The following is a 24030-nucleotide window of genomic DNA, read 5'->3' as shown; positions in this document are numbered from 1 at the left end:
CCGTTTTGATATTAGTGCAAAAGGAGGAGAAATAATAAAAAGGAAAAACACCATATCCGCTCTGTCTTGGCTTCGACTGTCCGACCCCTCTCACGCGAGACGCACAGGCGAACTGAAAAGAAACAAAAGGCAATGGCCATCTCTTGTCTTCGAGCCCCGCTGGCTCCATGGCTCATGAAAACTCGAAATCCTCCTCCTTTGAAACTACCATGTCCGAGAATACAGTTACGATTCCTTTGCAGCTCCTCCACCGCTCAGCCCCTCCCTCCCGCCTCCCCAAAGTGGGAACCTTTTCGCAAGAAAAAGGTCGTCATGCGCGTCGGCTACGTTGGTACCAACTACCGAGGTTCATATCCAACCTTTCTTTCTTTTTTATTTTAAAGAATTTAAAGTATCGGAATTTATTTGGAATATGTTTTCCTTTTATGATTGCCAGTGCTTTTTTCTTGACAAAAACAGGTCTTCAAGTGCAGCGAGATGAACACCAGCTTTCTAGTAAGCTGCTGCTTCTTACTTTCTTTTCTTTCCCTTTTCTTCATTTGATTCTAATTTCCTGTTTCAGCGTCCTTTGTTTTTTTAAACAATTATGCTTTGGTGTTTCTGCAAATTCGTTATTAGAGCAGAGCAGCATTTAAGATAAAGACAATTCCTTTTTGCAGTTTGGAACTTAAATTGCTAACTTTCATGGAGGTTCTTGTGATAATTTCTTTACAAATTTACACTGTTATTTTAGTTGCTGTGAATCCCGGTAGAGGTGTTGACTAGGCCATGCCTTTCAGTTTTGCCTTTATTACTTTATAGCTAGCATGGGGAGTGAACATACTAATTAAAGCATTGCAATTTGCAATGCTGTAATGTAGCCATTGAAAATGAACTAGAAACTGCCATTTTCAAGGCTGGAGGAATCCGTGATAGTAACTATGGTGATCTGCACAAAATTGCCTGGGCCAGAAGCAGCCGAACTGATAAAGGAGTAAGTTTTTTGTTACAATTTCTTTGATCAATTATATGTGCATATATACACCTGTTTTGGTGCTTGGTGTGAGATTGCTGGTGCTAAAACTATCTTCTGTCTGAATATTTTAGGTTCACTCTTTGGCAACAATGATAACATTAAAAATGGAGATACCTGAAGATGCCTGGAAGGAAGACCCTAATGGCATTGCTCTGGCTAAATGCGTTAACTCTTATCTTCCTGACAGTATCAAAGTTTTCAGCATATTGCCTTCACAAAAGTGAGAGCTTGAGACTGTTGTCTACTTCTTTTATCATCAAGTTGCTATTTCTATTGGAATAAAGTTTACTAATTTTCTGATGATTTTATTTGGAGTTTTCCTTCAGTATTTTACGTAAATGCTCATTTCTTGCCATCCCTTGTTTTCTGTATTTGTGCCTGTTTTCTAGGAGTTTTGATCCTAGAAGGGAATGTAATCTCCGGAAATATTCTTACCTCCTACCAGCTGAAATTATTGGAATAAAAAGTCACTTCAGTGAAGCTGAAATTAACCATCACATATCAGACTTCAACAGTATATTAAATTGTTTTGAGGTATCGATATCTTTCTTTTTCTCTTTTTGCTTCTTGCTGTCCCATTTGCTTGTTTTATTGAAGTTAATATAACCTGGTATATTGTTAGTTGCTTTCTTTAAGGAGAGCATTCTAAATGGACTTCACTTGAAAAACCAACATCTCAGTTAAGTTTTTGAATCACTTACTTCTGCATCATATAACAGATGAAGGGATGTTTATTTTTGGTTTGGTATTCTCTTATGATTCCATATTATGGTGTGTTTTAACATATAATATTTGGGGCATAGTTTATTCTCATTCGGGTGGTATATGCCATCTGTTTAAATAATGCTTGAAATTGCTTGCTCATTGGTATTTGTATACTTTTCAGGGCGAACACCCTTTCCATAACTATACTCAAAGGGCAAAGTACAGAAGACAAATTCCTCCTAGGCAAACAGCTAGAAATGGTCGTGTGCCAAAAGGAGCTGAAGCACATGATGAGTCATCAACTTCTGAGTTAGAGGAAAGTGATGTAGAAGAAGATCCCAGGATTGAGGAAACAACTACACTAAATAGTGAGGAAAAGTCCACCAGTTTTGATGAACCTCGGGTTGACTGTTGTGATGGTCAGGGAAACAGTTTGCAGTATCAAAGTTCTAATGTAGTTGTTCGAGCAAGATGGCTATATGAACCTGATGAGACAGATAGAATAACAGCTTCCCACTTTAGAAAAATTTTTCTCTGTTCTTGTGGAAGGCTGGAGAACTCAATGGGATTTGATTATATTGAAATTTCCATATGGGGGGAGTCTTTCATGTTGCATCAGGTAAACCTTTTGAATCATTAAAGTAAAAGGTATCCATATGTTCTATATTCCTTTCTTGTTATGTTTTTTAAAATGAGTTACTCTCATTTTGCTCACATGTTTAAAGCAGTTAATGCCATCATTTGGTTGCTTCTTTGTTGGAGAAGAAATTTAAAGAAAAGCTTAGGGTGGCATGCATCTTTTTGGGAGCTATTTGACGAAGTTTATAACTTTTAACACTGTATATTGCACCAGATCCGCAAAATGGTTGGTACTGCTGTTGCTGTGAAGCGCAATTTATTCCCAAGAGACATTCTAACACTATCACTAGCCAAGTTCTCGCGGATTGTCCTACCACTTGCTCCATCTGAAGTTCTAATTTTGAGGGGGAACACATTCATATTGAGAAAGATGCCCAGTAATATAACAAGACCTGAGATGCTGACAATGGTCGAATCAGAAGAAATCCTCAAGGAAGTTGACAAGTTCTACAGATCTGTATTGTTGCCACAAGTTTCAAAATTCTTGGACCCTTCTAAATCTCCCTGGAAAGAATGGGTTGAAAATTTAGATGCAAACACAAGCGTTCCTGATGCAGAGTTGGATGAAGTCAGGACTGCTTGGAAGCTGTGGAAGGAAAAGTTGCTGAATGGAACAGCTCCTGCATCAGCAGTGGGCGAATAAAATAGTGTCAAATGCTCATCTTGATTGACCGTGAATTTGTTTCCCAGAAGCTCCTAATTTCTAAGCTTACCACATCTCAAAACCTGGAAACATGTCTGCCATTTATGCTAGACACAACCAGAAATGTATCCTACTGAATTTTGTTTTGCACTTGCTTGTATTCATGATGATGAGAATGGGCCTTCATAATTTGATTCTCTGCCAGATCAGATGAATTCAGAATCCGGAAAGTTTGGGGTGTTGGTGTTAGAATTCTGGCAGTTAAATAGGTCTGTCAGAAAACATTTTTTAACAAATTCATGTATGAAGAAAACGTCACAGAAGTTGAGGCAAAAGAATCTCGAGGTTCATCTACATTTTGCTAGGGTAGGAGAATGCATATGCTTTTGTCTATTTTAACTTGGTATGCTTAGTATATTTTATTCTTTTGTACTATTACCCATAGTAAGCTGGGCAGCAGATTTTTACCTCAATAATGTGATTGTCTCAACATTTTACTCAAATGTGAAAATTAAAGCCAAGGTATGCTAGTCAACTTTTATTTTGGCCATTTCTTACAGCGCTCGTCTTACAGCCAACTTTTGCACTTCTTGAATCGTGAAGATATATCATCACCATCATCATCATAATTCATAATCATTTAAGGAAGGCAACATTCTGCCTACGTCAAAGTACTAATACACTTCTCTGGTCCCTGAAATTGTGCATGTAGGCAATGGTGCGTTTAGAAGTTACCTAGCTCAAAGGGAAACAAGGTGATCACGATCACTTGGATAAAACAAATTACAGAATTTTCTATTGACGCCATTATTTTCTCCTGCCGCATAAAAACAGACTCAAATCACATGTTTTACATAGTCCATATATTGCACGTCTAGTCTTTCGATTTCTCTGCCAAATTGGCGATCATCTAGATCACATGATGTACTCTAGAAGACATATTGCAGAACACCGATGGTTAATGCTAGGCAAGAACTTGGAACTTATCTAACCAGCCACTAAGAATCTGATGAGATATAGAAAAGGGAGACTGGATTGATGGAAAGAAAGAAAGAACCAGTGACAAAAACAAAATGAATATAATTTAAGATAATGAGCTTTGCTTCATCATTGCTGCTCGTTAACTTCAGCACTCCAGTTTTGGATAGCGTGTGATACTGCTCGTTTAACCTCTGAAGCATCTAATAAGCACTCCGATGATCCTTCGTCATCCTGCAAACACAAACTTGTTTGCATAATTACTTTGTAACATAAAGGTCAGACACAGGGAAAACTCGAATTTCTGCATGATTGAGAAACTTATTTTATGACCGAGTGCTTGCGTGCTGTGAGACAGAAAAAGATCAATAAAGAAAGAGATGCACGCATGCGTTTGTGTACGTGTGACTATATATTTGTATGGTGATCTCACTTTTACTCCAACTGCCTCTAAAAGAAAACATTCTGAACAAGAAACCCTAGCTTGGAGGACATCAAGACCCAGCTCCTGGAAGGCTTCCAATATGAATACAAGCAAACCGCGACAACTTCTTTCGCTGAACACCTTGATTAGAAAACCTTTGTCCTGAGCTTCAACCCATAGTTGCTGATACATATCCATATGGAAAATTGAAAATGTTACTACTATTTATTTTATACCTGAGAAAAAACTAGAACATGAACAGGACGAAGACAACTTTGATTACCACAGGAAAACTGTTCTGGCAAGTGGAGTTTTGTGCCATAGCGATGTCTTGCTTAATTCTTTCAACCCTTTCCTTCAGTTCTTCTATGTACTTCGTTGCATCCAATATGATTGAGGTTTTACCTTGCTGCAGAGATAAACACAACGTCAAGGCTATACGATTGACATACAACTCGAAGCACTCTTTTTCAATTTGATCTTTCTGTTCCTATGGAAATTAGGATTCAAAAGTGGGAGAAAACTTGAAAGGAAGAAACCATGGAACCAATATCTACAGGTGTTCCCTCCAGGAAATTAAGCTGATCCATACTTGTATATGCTATAGAATCTCTTCAATCAATGTCGGAAATACAGTATTTTTCATGTTATGCATTTAAGAATTTTGGGATTTGAATAAATAGTCAAAATCTAAATTAGAATAATGTCTACATGTCAGGAAAATTTTCCTTTATATATGAGAGAACTAGTAGCAAAAATAAGTAGGAATAATTAAGTTTGAGAGACTAAGTAAGGCTTTGCTTGATAGGAACCAGGATAGAAAGGAAGAAGGAAGGCAACTTTCTTAATCTAAGTAATGATTTCATAACCAAGCTACCTATATTTAATTAAGCATCAGCATTCGATTGAAAAATTTTCCACTCTTCCTATCCTCTCCATTCTCCCTATCAAGTATATATCAACCAAAAACCAAATGATAAGGGAATGGATGTCTAGACAGAAACTGGATCCAGGATAAAGCTGGGGGTGATGATGATGAAGCTGGCATCTTTCTGCGCAGGCAATTATTTTCTGTATCATGTAACAAAGCAGGCTTATCTAAATCGATGCCGTAGGAGAAAACAGGGTGATAAGCAAGCAAAAAGGACAAGGCAGTTGCAGGCATTTAGGGAATTACCGCATGGGAGTTAGTGATGGAACGAAGCATTTGCAGCTTCTTATAGCTAGCAGCCCTCTTGCGCTCTCTAGAAACCATTTTCTTCATCCTCTCTCTCTCTCTCGCTCTCTCTCTCTCTCTCTCCAGCTCTTTCTTTTCTCTCTTCTTTCCAGTTTGATATGTAGTCGCTGCTTATATAGGGATGAAAGTGAAGAGCCCAGCTTTATGGTACTGTGACCCCAGATTAAGATACCACTAGTTTTATCACTAAATAAAAGTGGGTTAAAGGTACTAAGCCAATAAACCCTCCCTGTACAGTACCTTACCAAAACGTTAAAACCTCCATCTTGGTGTAGTTTTTCACTCCTCACACGAAGAATGAAGAAGTTCAAAGTTACCCAAGTTTTCAAATTACACCTTCGAAATTTGAGATTGTGTCCTAGCCCTAGCTAATCAGTTCACTGTGCAATTATAATGGAGTAGTAGTTCAGAGAAAATGGTGATTAGGATGAAATATTTTACAAGGTTAAATCTGCATTAGCTATGCTGCTCGAAGTGCAACCAATTAACTGTTTCCTTCTAACTTTCATCAAATGCGTGTTGATTTGCCACTCAGACACATTAACTTTTACAATACAAAGTTAATATTAATGTAAAAGTTAATTTTTGCTTTAATATACAAGAATATTTTAAATAAAATTTATTTTGATATTCAGGACAATCAGAGTTACAAACAACTGAAATCTGTAGTACTTAATAGTCGCTTTCAAAATGGAGATATAACATTGGGGGGTTTTGAAAGGAGAATAGCAGTAAGAGAAGGGGACATGGTGGAAAGTGGAAACTGTTGGGAATTGGAAAACAATGTTTTGCATGGATCAGATTGGAAGGCATGTATAATTCACATCATGGATCATCAGTATATAGAGTACATATAGAGAGTAAGAGTTGGGTGGTGGTGGTGGGGTTAACGTGAGAGAAAGCCTGGAAGGAATCTGCTCGTGATTGGGACACCATCGAAAGTCGCAAAGGAAGCGTCAAAGCATGTTCCAAATTGTGTATTGTGAATGCCTCCAAGCTTTCCTCACGGGGAGGATAATGTCTCTCTCTCTCTCTCTCTCTCTCTCTCTTTTAATCCCCTTCTCTCTCCTCCACCCTTGGTTTCCTATCTTTGCAGAACCATTTGGTTCTGGTTTAAAAGAAAGGGCAACTTGGAAATGGTCTCAATTCCCCATAATCAAAAACAAGCTAGTACGTAATTTGTGTTTTCAGGTCATGCAGAAAAATTGTCCTGTAGAAAAGATGACTTTTGATGCCCTATATCTAGCTGGACAAGCAGTATAGTGACACCAATTCACAAACCATGACAATCATCCATTTTTAAAACAAAAAAGAAACTAAAAATGATCGTGGTTTCCAACTATATATGATGAGTGATGGGTGCTGTTGAGACCATATCATTGCGTACATTTGCATTAAATTGTATATGTTCTTGCAAAAGAAGGTGTTGCTGTCAGATCACCTTTAAAACATACATTACCTAACAGCCAGGAGAATGCAACTCTACACTGAAAAAGCCTGCAGGGAGTCGAAGTATATCGTAATCATCAAGACACTCCGCCCCTCCCCCTCCACCCAACAGATGATTCCACATTATTGATGTACCTGGATGTTTAGTGGTTTGGCCTCTAGCAGCCCCCATGCTTAATTTCTGACATTCGGAGATCAATGAAATTTTTTGGGGGACTATTTTGGTCAAATTTGATTTCATTTCCCAGCCCAGTTCCCCCAGGATGAACAAGTGCCGGTTCTACAGGCCTAACTTCTAACAGGTGGTCAAATCCATCATTCACATATCCAGCTTAATTTAAGCAGCCATGAGAGGTTTCCTCAACAACCACTGAAGCAGCGACAAGAAAAAACCTGGAAGAGATCCTCATCCAGAAAGAGATCGATGGGTTTGAAGAATGGAAAAGAGAGACCGATTCTTCTTGTTCGTCTGCAATAATAAAAGAATTTCTTGAAACAAAACTACAAGAAAAGAAAACACAAGTGACAAAATGTTAACGTTGTAACATTGCAAGTGCGGCTGAGTTATGTTGCCGGTTTTGATTCTCGATGACGTGTAGATTTCAATTGACCTCCATTATATTTGCAGACCAACTCTCCTTCATCCCCAGTATATATGTTGGAGCCCTCTACCACGACAGGGTTACACATATGGATTTCGAGGAGAATATTTTCCCTCTATGTTAAACTTTTCCTTCTATATGTATAAAGGAAGCATTCCCGGGTTTATCTATCAAATACATTTTTAGAGAGATAAATTTCATTATAGATGGGTTGATAAAAACAAGAATTCACAAAAGTAATGATTTCTATCTCCTATTGTAACAGAGAAATGTAAAAATGATTTCATTATACATTTTTAGTTTGATAAATTTAAACATTTTACTTCTTTTAAATTTTTCTTTTGTAGCTCAAAGAAAAAATGTAAAAGAGAAACCCTATTGAAACAATGAAATTTCATCACAGTAGAACTAATATTTTGATCCATGATTTTTTAAGATTCGAATCCGCTCCTCCTTTTAACATCGTTGTACATTTATCGAAAGAACCAAGATTAAAAAAACAAAATATAACAATTTGTATTTTTCTTTTTGAAATCTAGCGATTAATTTATATGATAAATCTTCAACTTGAATAAGCAAATAATTAATTAATTTGCTCAATGTCCTATTATTTCATATTACCATGTCAAAATTAAGAGTTGATAACATAAACACACCTTAATTTGAGTATTTGTGGAAGGTTAGGTGGGTGATTTTACTGCTAGCTCATTTGGCATCCTTGGAGATTATTGTCTGCACCCAACATGGACAAAATCATGTAACCATGAATTCACATGCATGAAAAACCCCATTTTTATTAATGATTACAACCAAACAAAATCCACATTTCCTTGCTCCCTCCATGTCCCTAATTAACATACAGTTTAGGGTCTAATTTTAGAGTTTGCCAACTAAACACTAAACAGTCCCAACATGAGATTAAATATTATTTAATTTGATCTTTTTTCTAATTTCTAATTTTTTTCTTTTAAATTTGATTAACACCGTCACAAATGTTGATAATCTCAATGAATATTATATGATAAATAACATCTTGACAATCAGAATTTAAAATTTTCGATATTTGCAGGTTCGAGTTCCAAATTATAAACCAAATCAATGTCTCCCAATATGCCTGTTTAAAATAATATTAAAGTCAATTCATTTGTTAATAGTAATTACAAATAAGTAAAGTCAATTTCTAAATTTGAAAGATTGCACAATAATAATTAGATGTACTAATAATTATTACAAAGTCAATTATTTATAATAAATCCAATTGGATTAGGTGAGAATCAAATTTAAAACAATATAATTTCTATGTGATTGAAAGTATCACAAGATCATAAATTAACAGTACTATATATATTCATAAAATTAAATCATTTAAATCAACATCTCAAAATACCATGACAAAGGTATATACTCCATCAGTCTGAGGTTCTTTGTCCACCTTCCTTCTTAAGATATCTCAAAATAAAGTCTTTTTTCAATTTTTTCTATATTATAAATTTATTTTTTATATTGTAAAAAATTCCAATTTTAATATAAAATATACCTATATATATATATCTATATATGCAGACACCGTGAATAATATACCTATATATCTATCTATATAATCAAACTAATATTTGTCAATCTTTGCATTTTCATTGGCAAATTATAACCCAAAAAAGGCCATCCAAAACCCTATGTATACAATACATGACAAGTACTTAATCAAATACATCTTCTTCTTCTTCTTTTTTAAATTTTTGCCCTGAAAATATTAGAATCATAGGCAATGCATGGGGTGGACAGTGCAAAAACATGTGACTCAATAATTGAAAAATTATTTTAATATATAATCATTTGTAGTTTGAAGAAGACTTGATGTTTATCACAACAAAGGGATGATAATTCCAATGTAGAAAAATACAAGAAACATCCACAGTAGTAAGCAAAAACCAAAAAATTTCCATGGACAACACATCTAGAAATTGAATTGATGTGATCTCGCCAACTTGATGTGAGCCTAAATTCCATTAAACTAGTAGTCATTTAACTATTTTCCCCCAGTTCTCTGTCTCTTTTTGGCTTTGAATTATTTGGGCTGAAGCACGTGCATTCCTGAATTCTTCAGAGTCTTCAGGCCTTTGCCTTACTCGTCTATCTTATGTCTATGTATAAGTATAAGAGTAATAAAATCAATATATATATATATATATCAAGACGGTAAGGATTTTAATTTTTAACAATTACCTTGTAATATATAATTAATAGTCAGATAACCAATTAAAAATGTTTAATTGTTATAGTAGCAACAAATTAATCATGAGTCACTTATTTGACAATTACAAAAACTAATTAACAGATAATTCCAAGGATTTGCTGATATGGAAGTGTCAGTCCAAGATTACTGTGGAATCCTGGTTCTGAATGTGTGATTCTCGTGACAATCCAGTATTTAAATAAATAAATAATAATAATTATTATTCTGACATTCCTTGTTCTGCTTCGAGCAAGTTTTTGTCATCTACGTTCCAAGGTATCTTGGGGCAGTAAGATAATCACCAAAGACAAAAGACAAGAAGATCCCATTTAGAATCATGTAAGAAAGTAGAGAAAAAGGGTAATTCCCCTTACCATTTAATGTTAAACATAACATGCATTTTCATAGGAATAACAATTGATTAACCCCACTGCATGCCCCACGACTTTAAAATCAGAGCATTTGTAATGATAACCCACAAAAAAAAAAAAAAAAAAACAAAGGAAAGTAGCATTAAAGCAAGTTACAACAGATCAATAACTCGTATTCATGGAACTGTTTTGCTAATTGGTAGCTGATGTCTTGACGTGGTAGATTCTTGGGTTTTAAAAAGGGTTTTTGGAGGCTATGGGTCGTTTATTTGTTAAAGCTTTGGGTGTTATGTGTCGATTAAGCGTTTCATTCACTCTTGGGACGTTCTGTCTCTATGTATATGGTATTGCTGTAAAACTTTGTTCTTCGCAGATGCCAGCTTGAATTAACTTTGCCTCCTAGCAATGAGATCAGCATAAACCGTGAACTTTTTCTTTCCCCAGAGAAATAAAAAAGAAATTAATGGACATGCTTTCATTCCTGGAAAGATATATAGTTCAGTTGCTACCATGTTTTCGTTTCGAAACCAGCATGACATATACTGCACTATAGTCTAGACGAAACGCAAGTGAGCTGTAACACCTTATTCCAATTGGTGGTTTAGATTCAGATCGTGAGAAACTGCTAGATTTATTCTATTACAGCATAGGGTTTGTCAAGTTTTAAGTTAAAAGAACTTGAAAAAAGAAAATGAAACTAAGCGAATTCGTTAGGCCCTTGAGTCTGCAGGAAACAGACATTTATCTGGGCCTGCGATAGATAGTGGCCAACCAGAGCTGTATCTTCACCTAAACCTGAACCGATGGACACCCATTTTTGCTTGTGGGATACGATGCACTCAGGCTAGGTTGGGCCTCCATAAAACAAAGATTTCCCTTCTACCTTTCCATGCATGGATACTAACGTCAGAAAGAGTTGAAAAAAGTAGGGGTTTTACAATGAATGCATTAAATTCCAATGAACTGCCGATTGCATGACTAAAAGCATATGTTGGGCGGCACCTTGAAGAACTAAAAAGCCTAATAAAAGAGGCTGAAAATGATCAAAATACTGCAGAAGCTAGCTAGCTAGCAACCCCATGTTACAAAGGGAGTTGAGCAGAATGGGTGGTAGCCATGCAAGCTTTAGCTCTGGATTCAAGTGGTTGAAAATCAATATTCTTTATTATTGCGAAAGTGACCTTGTGCGGGTTTTTGGATGTCATTCGCTGCTTTTGTTTGACTTGGTAGAGAATATATTCACATTCATATATGTTTCAGGCTTCTTTTGTGGCTGCTTTCCTGTTGTTGTTGTTGTTGTTTCTCTTTTATTTTCACTTTATGTAATGTGTTCATCCCATGTTTTGAATTATTTGCGGCACCTAAATATTCAGGATCCAACAAAAAATTAATGATGATGATCCACCTAGAATGGAATCAATTTCATTTAAAAGGTGATTGGTACGTCAGAAAACAATATAATTGGCCCGGAGAAAAAGATATTTTCATAGATTTTTGGAGTTTTCATGGAATTTAAATAAATATTTCTTTAAATTTGAATCCTCATGTTTTTTTCTTATTATAAAAAACTTATTTGCATTTCAAAATTGTTAAAAATTTCCTAGTATTGTGGAAAGAAAGCATGGAATTGCTCGGTTTTTTGCCTACAGATTAAGACTCAACCGAAAAGACGGGAATTTAATATTGGTCAACATCTCATTGATTACATTTCATAAAGTTAACTATACAAAATTCTAAACTCTATTAATTGATGTTTGGGATAAAAATAAAAATTTAAGATGTCAAAAATAACTCAGCCAAACGTTAGCATTGGAAAGGGGTCGAGAATCAGGTTTTCATTTTGAACCAGAATCGTATATACATATATACATCTATCTCTTTTTGTATTTCTAATTATTGTGTTTTCTTTTTGAGAGAATAAAGAGAGGGAGGCAGAGAATTGAACCCCTTTATTAACAATCAATTGCTTGAACAGTAATGTCAAATATGTGGCATAGTTTTGAGCCACAGAGTGATTAATATCTTTGAGTGGCTTGGCTGGCTTAGTAATATAAACCCCCGTCAGCTCTATTAAGAAGAGATCACGGATCAATCCCTCTCTTCTGGGCTTTAATTATATATGATATAAGCTTCATTCAAGTCTGAGATAATCTCTAAAGGTGAATGCCCAAATTCAACATGAAATGAAAAAGGTAAAAATGAAAGGGACAAGGCAAGAATATCGACATCGATGCAGCTATTTATGACGAGAGGTGCACCTAGCTAGCTATCATGAAGAAAATACATGATTATATAGAGAAATACATCAAGAAATGGACCATGTTCATCGGGTTAGAAAGTAGAGGGCCTGTCCAACCCAATTAAGTGATGAGAATGAGCAAATGCCAACGTCAGTCTTGCATCAGTGGGTCTGTATCTTTAAGCCAGAAGCAGATTGAAGACTGACACCCTAGAGGGATGAAATTTTTATCCATACGTCTCTCTATCTAGCTTCCCAGTTGGCTTTGGATATCGAGTTTCAACCAGGTCGGGACCCACGTTTTCTCTCTGCAAAAAGACTAACAGAACTTACTGGACCTGACTCAACTGTTGATGTTACTTGAAACCAAGTGTCAATTTGTCAAAGCGGGCATGCATGCATGTGATGATACAGCGCAAGCCAAGGCACATCCTTCTCCCTTTTAATTTGGGTAATCCTTCGAACAATCTTTTACCAACCCTTTTTTGCCCTGTGATCATGCCATTATTTGGGAACTCTCTCTGTTTTCTTTTTCCAGGAAAAATTACAAGATGTCATAACCCCAATTCCTGCCTACCTATCTCCACAATTCTTCATTCTTTAGGTATTAATATCAAAGTTATGATTGCTTGAAATTTATAATTCAATGATAGTTAGCAATCTAAAGGAAGGGGAAAATGGGCACTATTTCCATCTTTTCCCATGCATGCCATGCTCACACTTGAAAGATGTTCATCCCTTTCCCACAAATGGAAAGTCCTGAATGATGGCTAAGTTAAATATGAGGTGAGTATAGCTCTACGTCATCCTGCACTGCACTGCACTACCTGAAGATATCTAACCAGAATTACTCGTTTCTTATCATCACGTATAAAATATTATGATAAATCATAAAATCATTGTATTTTATCATATAACAATAATGGAATCTCACGTTTATTTATATAATTTTATAATCATGTAATATATAATATGATTGTATTTAAGACTTTGGTAATGTTATTTCGAATGTACATATAGAGTTTGTGATTATGAAATAATTAAATGGTAAATTTTTAATGAAATCGATAAATTGACAAAAAAATAATAAGAAAATTCACTGTTGTAGAGAAACAAACTCATTAGCTAATTATTTGTAGAGTTAAGAATGGATAGATTCGACACGTATGATGACAAGTACAGTAATTGCTCGTGTCATGTGGTTATATGTTATGATCTAGTGCGTTGAATCATTTTATGTTGTACTCATCTCTTTTTAAGATATCATAAGCTTTGTTATAATTGGTTAATCAAAATCAATCATATCGGTTTGAATTTCCTGTAATAATTTAGATGACATATTAGAAGCATGTTACTCACAAATGAAAAAAATCATGGGACTGAGTTTTCAAACCATAACTCTATTTCTCTTCACCCACTTGTTTCGAAAATGACAAACATATATGGTCTAATGTTTCTTTATTTTTATCATTTGAAATTGGACGAGTCTAGACTCACTTTTTCCATGTTTTCCTGTTCCTTTGGATACTCATCATGGATCACATTCCTTCCAAAGGCCGACCCTTCATTAATTAATTTCCCCTTGTTTTGTTCATGATCATTTGACATGGAAGAGGAAAAGAAATTCCCCAGCTAGGACTGGAGAGCAGTAATCGGAATGTGGTCAGCTTGAATCAGGTCAAGTTTCAACATTCTATTCTTTTGTTCTTTTACTCCCTGCAAATAGCCTCCAAATAATTGAGCAGTCCGTGGCCGTTGGCTAAAGACAAATTGCCAAAGGACCCGACCTGCTTTTTCATCAGAGCCATAGGGCATCAATATTTATTATAACAGACTAGTTACTTGTCCTAAGCAACCATTATTATTGGAACATACGACATAGGTGGTCTATCTTTTCCGTGTATTCTTAAAGAGATGAATTCAATGCAAATAGGTTAACAAATATTTTTACGCCATTTTTGTGATGATCTGATTATAGAACTCTTACTTTGATTGTATGATTTTCAAATTCCTTATCTGCACGAATAACACGATATTTCCATATCAATAACATGAAAAAATAAATATAAAAAAAATTGACCTGCAAAGTTCTCTTCACGAAACTAATTAACCATAAATATGGATTCCTGAATCATTATAAATAAGTTTCAAGAATTGATTTGTCAAATATGTAAGTGCGTAAAAGAGTTTTTAAGTCATCACCATATAGTATACTAGTTTCTAACAAGGCTTTCCTATATACGTACGTAATTACCTTCGGTAATTGGTTTTCCTATGATCTTTGTGAGCTGTAAAATTTTCGGGTACGAGCGTAAAGGATGAATGCCAGGAAGGTCCCAAGAAAACCAAGTGAACCCCATAAAATGAAGGTCTTTCCGTAGCATTCCGTGCCGACGCATTTCCCATCTGCATTTTCTTCCTTGCGGTAAACAAGAGCTGCTAGGTAGCCAAAGAGCAAGGACCCAATGGGGATGTTCACCACCACAACGTTATGGTTCACGGCGAAATTTTTTGTCCCGAAGAGCTCTGTAGTTAGAGGTACGGAAATGGAAGTGATTGCTCCTGTACAAGCTCCTATGATGGCGGTGCTGATGTAAAGAGAGACGTTGTTGGTGCTGAGAAGTAAGAAGAAAGCTCCTCCTGTTGGGACCATTAATGCTACCAAAAAAGCAGTTCTTGGTATCATGTATTTTCTCCTGAAAAAAATTCAAAGTAATTTAGAAGGTTTTTAATCTATTGGGCATTGCATTTTATCAGAAAGAAAAGGAGATAATTACTGAACGGTTGTCCAATTCATTAATAGGCTCCTTCAATGCATCAGCAGATTGGCATATTTTGCTTTAAAGAGCCTGTCGCTGGAGCCCAATTGCCATGTGACAACCATGCAATATGAAAGTGAAGACAAAAAAGAAAGTTACCGTAGGGAAGTTGGGATTATTTTACCTTGAGAAGAAGTAATCCAGAAGAGATGGAATGAGACGGCCAAAGAAACCAAATGAAGAAGATAATGAAACTAGGGCAGAAGGTGAACATCCACGAGATTCAGCTATTTGTCCCAAGTTGTTGAAGAACACCAGCCCAAGTGTAATACCAAAAAGATAAACAAAGAAATACAACCAAAAATTCAATCTCCTTACCATCAACTTCACACCGATCTCCTCTTTCACACTGATCTCTTTTGTTTCACTTATGTCATCATCTCCACTTTCACTTAACTCATCAGTTTCTCTGATGTTTTCCCTAAAACTTAACTCAAAAGTGTTCTCTCTTGTTTCGCTTACGCTTTCTGTCTCTTTCACCCCTCTCTCCATTTTCTCCATGGAAACATTCTCCTCTACATAAACTTTTTCCGCTCTGTTATATCCCAATCTTGCTACAATCAGTTGCCTGATTTGCTGTCCTAGAGGAATTAGAAGTGGGGCTAATAGCAACGCTACAATACCAACTAAGCTAGTAAATGGTGATAACCAGCTTGATGCTGATCCCAAGCTGCCCATGACAGCAAAGACTCCTGTGGCTACTGTTATGACAAGAATCAATATGAGCGCAACTTTGGTCCTCTTGGTCTTTCCAACATTAATAACTCTAACTACTGGTGCGGCTATGATACTAACTGTGAATGGTAAGACAGAGCTAAGAAAAAGATAGGCTCTTGCTCTCTGGACGAGTGACGAAGGGACGACAACATCCACAATATCTGTGTAGATTTTGGCACTTAATCCTAGGTAGCTACCTGTCAATCCTATGGCGAGTTGACGGTCCAGAGGAAAGTTTCTAATAATAACTAGGTAAGAAACGGTGTTGATCCAGCAAATGCTATTTCCTGCTAGAATAGTGAGGAAGAAAATGAGACCATAAGGCAAGTTGGAGATACGGCCTATCAGGAAGAGATATTGCAGTCCATAACCGATCAACCCGACAGCTGAACCAAGGATAAGGACTAGCCATATGGGCAAGTACTTGGCTGCAATGCCTGATAGCCACCCAAACAGCTTACCGGCATCAGAGGCGAAGGCAAGATTGTTGAGCTGAATTTGTGATATAGAGAGGAGGTTCTTGAGTTGGGATGAGTAAGCGGGGAAATTGGTGTTGGTTCCATTTATGGATTGAAGCCAAATGATCCCCACAAGGCTAAGCCATTGAAGAGCAGTTCGCGGCATGGCAAGAGCCAGGGAGTTGTAAAACTGAAAAAATGACTTTTGTAGGGCAGTGATTGGCGTATTTAAAGGAAGGGTGAAGTGATTGGGAGAGAGATGGAATCGGTAACGTGGGCGATGGAGAATGAATCGAGGACGTGGCTTCTGCACCAAAAATGAAGTTGTTTTTGCATCGCTACCACACATCTTATGAATTGCAATTAATGAATTTGATGTGTGTTGGTGAATGACCCAGAGGGAAACATCAGTTCTTATATATGGCTATGTTATGTTCAATGACTGATGTACATTTCTGACTATGAGAGTTTTACCAGATATATAGATTTAACATGCAGAAAGGAAGGCATATAGTTAAATTTTGAAATAGTCAAACTGCTTCCATTGCAGAACCTGGCACATTCCTATTAATGTTCACTCAACTAATTTTTATCTCATCAATCTGTAAAAAGGGTCAATTTGATTGATCCTCATATCTGCACTAAAAAGAGTTCTCTATGGTAAAATTGGATGAGTTCAATGGTGATTGGCGAGCAATCATTCGTGCAGGAGACGTGAACCATATGCAGGCCACAGCATGATTATTTTGAACCATCCACAAAATTGGGTCCACTTCCGGTAGAAATCTTTCTAGTTAACCTTAAAGGGAGGAAACAATCAATGTGAACTTCTCCAGGACAGATATTACGCCTGCTGGTGTTGATCATTTCATCATCACCAATCAGCTGAAAGTTTTCTTGGAACATCCTGTAGTGAGGCTGAAAGGTGAGGGCAACTTGTTCTGTTCAATGTGTCCTCCTAATCCATGCCTTGCATATATTGTGGAAATCTCAAGCTTTAATCTCCCCCTTTTAGCTAAGTGGGAAAAAGAACAGAAACAAATAAAAGGCCAATGTACTGATTGATGGAATAAAAATTTCATGGCCATTTATGTAATTGTTGGAACATTAATATGTTGAAATGAGGCAGGTGCTGGCATTTACTAGAATTTTAACTCTGGTCTCTGACATGTGGTTGAACTAATTAATGATTGCCACCGTCCATAATTCCTTTATTTTGTTCTGGTACCTCTATATTCTAAAACATTACACGTCTCACCCTTGGTTTACTCAGTAGACCTTTAACTAAATTTCAGTTTTCAATCAATGTATGTGGGATAACTGTATATGTTTACTATATGTGTATGAAGTATGAGCACACATATGAATGCACAGATGAGCTGATGAAAAGCACTTTCCCCGTATTGGTTGGAAACAGTCAACTTAATGAAGCTGACAGTGGCTGTTCTTTGGGGTTTTGTTTCTAACTTTGGCTTAATTCATAGCACTTTTCATGCTAGGGAATAGTCCTACATGATCAGGCCATTCTACTACCAGAAAATGGGTAGTTTTTGTTAAAGAACAGAAGCTGACAGTCCCTTACTTTTGAGGCAAGATTGCTCAAGGGGTTTCATTTATAATTGCAGCCAACAATTTGCAGAATGCACAAGCACACCACCATATCTCTCTGCATGTTAAAGAAGGTTTTAAGTAAAGTGACTAAAGCTTTCCTTGCAGAACGTTTCTCTGGAATTTCGTTGAAATAGTTAGTTTGCGCATCAAACTCTGCATAGACAAACTTACAGATGAAGAACATAGTACTTACTTTGCCTTTTACTAATAATGGATTGAAAGGAAACTATTAGGACATAGGTGTCCTATTCCACCAGGCATAAAACAAACCTCCCTTAAATCCTGAATTTAAACAGAGCATTTTTTTCTTCTTTTGGTGGATAAATAAAAGGTTGGTCTGCAGTTACACTTGTAACCTGCCCAACACATCTATTCTCCTCGTGAGAAGTAGATGAATGCAGTTTTCAGCTTCAGAAGATCACCCATGCAAGCCTTGACACCAGCATCTATAGGCGGTTTAGAATGAAGGTTGGTCAAGTCTTGAGTTTTGACCCTGGAAAGATGGTTGAGAATATTCTGAGACCAGTTTACATTCAGTCTTTCAAGTTCTTTGACAGAGGAATAAGAAAGTCAAACCAAAGAGCATAGGGTGAAGTAAAATGCACACATTAACTTTTTGAAGAGAAAATTCAGATAAATTCATAACTTGTCTCCTCTTTCAAGGGAATAGTAAGTTCCACAATTGAAACACTGATTAAGAAATTAGCTACCTAATGGAACCCTGGCCCTTTCAGAGGGTGAATAATGAAAAGAAGTCTGGTGGAATACTCAGGTTGGTCATGTAAGTTTGAGTCATCTGTCAGTCACCATCAGAATCCTAAATACCAAACCGGCTTTATTTTTCCCTGTACATGTCCAAAATTAGTCAAATTATACGGTGGTATGAATGATGTAACATACATGGACCTGCTGATAGTAATAAGGCATGTTCATAATCTAAAGAGACACTACCCGAATGAACTCTCCTCTGCCTGCCCTTGACAGCTTGAACAAAAACTCCAGGACGGCCAGCAGCTATTTCACGCCAATAATGTGCCCATGTGCCCAATTTCAATGTGTTTGACCAATAATCCCTTACACCTGAGAACGCTGAAGGGGAACTAAACTCAGGATCGGGCTCTTCTACCCACGTTTGATCTGTGTCTGTCACCTGGTAGCTTTAGTAGTTAACCAGCATTGACAGAAATGTTTCCAATTATGGCCTCAGCAAAACATAAACTGTTCTGTTCATGGATCCTAAGAATAATGACCATTACTTTATGTCTTACAATTCAAAACCAGCACTTTGAATTATAATTATAACATTACTTGTGCACCTGCTTCGACCAGTGTCCCATGGCACCGTCCAAGAATTAATCCATACACCATCAATTTCTCTGTCAAGAAAGACCATGGTTTTTCAACAAACCTTGACCTTGTTGCAACCCCTTTCGATTATAAGTCATTAGATCCAGCTTCTCTGCACCTCTCTCAAGCTGGAAGTAGTTGGTCTCCCTGAATGAAATTGTGTCATTGTTCATAAGGGAGACGTATTTGGAATATAAAACAATGCAGGCCAAATAGCAACTGCTTGTCTCTGCAGGAATATAAAACTGGAATCAGTTTTTGTATTCTCTACAGAAAGAATACAGTCAACTAAGATAAATTGCAGCAAAACACTACCAAAACAGATTAGAACAATCTAAATCCATAGTTGGAAAAAGCTATAAAACCACCTACAGTGTAGAGAAAGCCATCATGTTGAATATATATATAATATCGAATAAGAACAGAGAGGAATGATTGCTTTGTTTTGTACTATGAATGCCATTTTTTAACGTTTCTTGTCACTGTTGACTAGTAATATCAGTTTCTGTGCCATGTAAAAATTTGTCTTAGCCTCCAAAATAAATGAACAACATAAAAAATAACACTGTGACAACAGAGCACTGCAATTCCTCTTATAATCAGCAGAAACACCAACTGTTACAAAAGATTTCCTTCGGGCTTATTCACTGCATTGGTTCACCTAGCTCCTATTTATGTAAGGCTTGCTTTGAAGACCAAGCAAAGTCAAACACTTAGTGGAGGACCATACTTTTGATGTTAAGTCTGATAGTTTACTTGTATTAGTGTTAAATGTCACTAAGGCTAGGCCATGCTGCAGATTAGTTAGGTTATGTCTAGTTGTGTACAAGTTTGAACAATGTTATGTACCTTGTACACATATCAATGATCAATGAATGAAAAGGGTATGCTGACCCTGTTTTCGGTATCTCTATGTTATACATTCATAAGTTTTTCTTAGTTTTGTTCTCTGCTTTTCTGCACTCAATGCTGCTGCACTGCAATTTTATGTTATTTGCAGCCTAAATACTTGGTTTAAAATATGCTTTATTACAACAGCTCCCCATGGATTATCGATTCAAGGCCAGCTTACGTGAAGTGTCGGCATTTCTATGATGTTGTTGGTGCTGATGTTGAGGAAAGCTCCAATAGCATGCAAGTATTTTTTTAAAATTCATTTACGTATTGTCAAAAATTGATCAAACTGCATTGATTTTACTGCAGAGACATATCCTCGGATGATCGCAAGCCTTTATCTGGTTATTTGATCAAATGTATTTTGTGTTTAGATTAATTGGGTTCCCAGGATCTTTCTAACTAAGGGTGGTGGCAAATTAGTGTGTGTGTGTGTGTGTATATATGTGCCCCTTTGCTAGTTGCACAGCTCTTCCCTATGGGCCACACAGAGGGTTTCCTTGTTGCATTTTGACTTGTGATGCCCCAACATGTAATGGGTCACTGTTGCGCAACACAATTGGGGATGTCACAGCTCGTGCTTGGGCCATTTGTAAATCTAGAGCATCTGGTGATGGGCCAGGTATCAGACTGGCGAATTAAAAAAAATTGTGCCATAATCAATATAATATAGCCGGAGTGATGACTTACCGACCATGCTAAGGCACATACCGTATTGTCTTCACGTGACTGATGACTAACCTACCAGGAGAATGCTGTAGTTAAAAGATATGGAAATGGAAGTGATTGCTCCTGTGTACAAGCTCCTATGATGGCGGTGCTGATGTAAAGGGAGAGGTTCGTGGTGTAGACAAGTAAGAAGAAAGCTCCTCTTGTTGGGACCATTAATGCTACCACAAAAGCAGTACTAGTTCTTCGTATCATGTATTTTTTCCTGAAAAATTCAAGGTAATTAAAAGGTTTTTAATCTATTTTTCCATTGCATTTTATCAGGAATAGTTACTCAATGGTTATCCAATTCATTAATATGCTATTTCGGCGTATTTTTGGCATGTGGCTGGAGGACCGGAATTTCTCAGGCGGTACACAGGATTGGCAGGTAATTAAGTGCCAAAATCTACACGGATATTGGGGATCTTGTCCCTTCTTCACCCGTCCAAGCAGCAACAACCTGTCTTTTCCTTAGCTCTGTCCTTGTTGGTCTTTCCAACATTAATAACTCTAACTACTGGTACAGCTATGACACTAGCTGTGAATGCTAAGACAGAGCTAAGAAAGAGATAGGCTCTTGCTCTCTGGACGGGTGAAGAAGGGAAGGCAACATCATAATATCTGTGTAGATTTTGGCACTTAATCCCAGGTAGCTACTTGTCAATCCTATAGCGAGTTGATGGTCCAGGGAAGTTTTTAACAATACACTAGCTAAGAAACGGTGCTGATCATGCTACTTCCTGCCAGAATAGTAAAGAAGAAAATGATAAACGGCCTATTAGGAAGAGTTATTGCAGTCCATAACCGATCAACCCCAGAGCTGGACCAAGGATAAGGACTAGCCATATGGGCAGCAGTGCCTGCAAGCCACCCAAACAGCTTACCGGCGTTGTTAAGTTGCAGTTGTGATATAGACAGGAGGGTCTTGAGACGGGTTGAGTAAGCTGAGAAATTAGTGTTGGTTACATTTATGGATTGAAGCCAAATGATTCCCACAAGGCTAAGCCATTGAAGAGCAGTTCGCGACATGCCAAGAGGCAGGAGGTCTAGAACTGAGAAAAATGGCTTGTGTGTGGCAGTGATTCAGAATCAAAATGGATTTTTTATTCTCAGCAATCAAGATGGACGTTTTTTATTGCTCAGCGATCGAAGTCGAAGTCGATGTAATGAATCGCAAAATGCTATAGTTGTTAAATATGATTTTTTTATTTATTTGTAAGTAATTTGTTGATTATGTTCTTCTTTTTTTCTTAGTTATAATGAAAAAAAATACAAGTGTATGGGTGAATCTAGCCTATTCTTTAACAAACGATGGATTGGTTGTAAAAATATTGACATTAAGTCCAAAATCTTAAGGAGACGAAAGAATCAGTTTTATTTTTTAGATGATCTCTTACTTTATTATAAATAGATTAAAAAAGATTGTATGTATATTTTTTTTAATTTAATTTTTTTTATTTAAAATTTTAATATTTAACTTTTTTAATTTTAAAAATTATTTCAATTTAATTCTTTTAATATTTTTTATTTAAATTAATTATTATGATGCTGACATCAGCATTGATCCATGACTTACCTCTGGGGCACGGCGGGGGCAGGGGGATATCTGTTCATGACTTACCTGCCAAAGTGGGTTTATATATGAAAGAGGAGGCTGCTGATCCATGGCTTACCAACCAAAGTGGGGCACGGGAGGGGCAGGGGTTATCTGATCCATGGCTTACCTACCAAAATGGGTTTATACATGAATGAGTTAAAGTGAAAGTACTGGAGATGATGACATAAGTAAAACAAATTAGATCATTGCCATAGGGGACAAGTAACTGAATCTCGGGGATGTTCAGCTTCTGCTCTAGTTTCATTATCTTGTTCATTTGGTTTCTTTGGCCGTCTCATTCCATCTCTTCTGGATTACTTCTTCTCAAGGCAAGATAATCCCAACTTCCCTACAGTAACTTTCATTTTTGTCTTCGCTTTCATATCGTCTGGTTGTCACAAGGCCATTGGGGGTTTATTGACCTCCAGCTACAGGCTCTTTAAAGCACAAAATGCCAATCTGTTGATGCATTGAAGGAGCCTATTAATGAATTGAACAACCGTTCAGTAACTATTTCCTTTTGTTTCGGATAAAATACAATGCCAAAACTAGATTAAAAACCTTTTAATTACTTTGAATTTTTTTCAGGAGAAAATACATGATACCAAGAACTACTTTTGTGGTAGCATTAATGGTCCCAAGTCCCAACAGGAGGAGCTTTCTTCTTACTTCTCAAGACCACCAGTCTCTCTCTTTACATCAGCACCGCCATCATAGGAGCTTGTACAGGAGCAATCACTTCCATTCCCCGTACCTCTAACTACAGAGCTCTTCGGGGACAAAAAAGTTCGGCGTGAACCATAACGTTGTGGTGGTGAACATCCCCATTGGATCCATCCTTTTTGGCTACCTAGCAGCTCTTGTTTACCGCAAAGAAGGAAATGCAGATTGGGTTCACTTGTTCTTGGGACCTTCCTGGCCTTGACCCTTTACGCTCGTATCCGAAAATTTTACAGTTCACAAAGATCATAGGAAAAGAAATTACAGAAGCTAATTATGTAAGTATATAGGAAAGACTTGTTAGAAACTAGTATACTATATAGTGATGACTTAAAAACTCTTTTAAGCACTGATATATTTGACAAATCAACTCTTGGAACGTACTTATAATGATTAAGGAATATATATATATTTGATTAGCTTGATTAAAGGCAGTTTTGCACGTCATTTTATTTTTAAATTTATTTTTTCATGTTATCGATATGGAAATATCATTTTATATTATTATGAGTAACGAAGGATAAAGAATTTAAAAATTATACGGTTATCACAAGATCACATGAAGTGTCTGCATTGTATCCCAAACCGTCTCCTTGGATTGTTGCTCCACTTTGTGGCACT

The 24030-nt window shown here is 36.7% G+C and overlaps 3 protein-coding genes across 3 annotated transcripts; 1 reads left to right on the top strand and 2 right to left on the bottom strand.

Annotated features, from left to right (window-relative positions):
- The first annotated feature begins 66 nt into the window (after positions 1–66).
- LOC18591064 (Pseudouridine synthase family protein) lies at positions 67–3505 on the top strand. The gene is made up of 7 exons (XM_007016978.3): positions 67–346; positions 460–495; positions 861–973; positions 1087–1235; positions 1405–1549; positions 1902–2339; positions 2574–3505. Exons 1-7 carry the CDS (start codon positions 133–135, stop codon positions 3000–3002), a joined length of 1524 nt encoding a protein of 507 aa, XP_007017040.3. The 5' UTR covers positions 67–132; the 3' UTR covers positions 3003–3505.
- A 266-nt stretch (positions 3506–3771) lies between these two features.
- LOC18591063 (uncharacterized) lies at positions 3772–5768 on the bottom strand. The gene is made up of 4 exons (XM_007016977.3): positions 5582–5768; positions 4688–4813; positions 4414–4587; positions 3772–4214 (listed from the first exon to the last, which is right to left on the bottom strand). The coding sequence occupies exons 1-4, from the start codon at positions 5666–5668 to the stop codon at positions 4110–4112; spliced, it is 492 nt and encodes a 163-aa protein (XP_007017039.2). The 5' UTR covers positions 5669–5768; the 3' UTR covers positions 3772–4109.
- Positions 5769–14641: 8873 nt separating this feature from the next.
- LOC18591061 (Major facilitator superfamily protein) lies at positions 14642–16734 on the bottom strand. The gene is made up of 2 exons (XM_007016974.3): positions 15479–16734; positions 14642–15231 (listed from the first exon to the last, which is right to left on the bottom strand). Exons 1-2 carry the CDS (start codon positions 16693–16695, stop codon positions 14808–14810), a joined length of 1641 nt encoding a protein of 546 aa, XP_007017036.3. The 5' UTR covers positions 16696–16734; the 3' UTR covers positions 14642–14807.
- Positions 16735–24030: the final 7296 nt, after the last annotated feature.

Source organism: Theobroma cacao, chromosome 9 (genome assembly GCF_053813885.1).
Source record: "Theobroma cacao isolate CCN51 chromosome 9, ASM5381388v1, whole genome shotgun sequence".
In the NCBI taxonomy this organism is placed as follows: Eukaryota; Viridiplantae; Streptophyta; class Magnoliopsida; order Malvales; family Malvaceae; genus Theobroma; species Theobroma cacao.
This window is presented reverse-complemented; position numbering and strand designations above follow the sequence as displayed.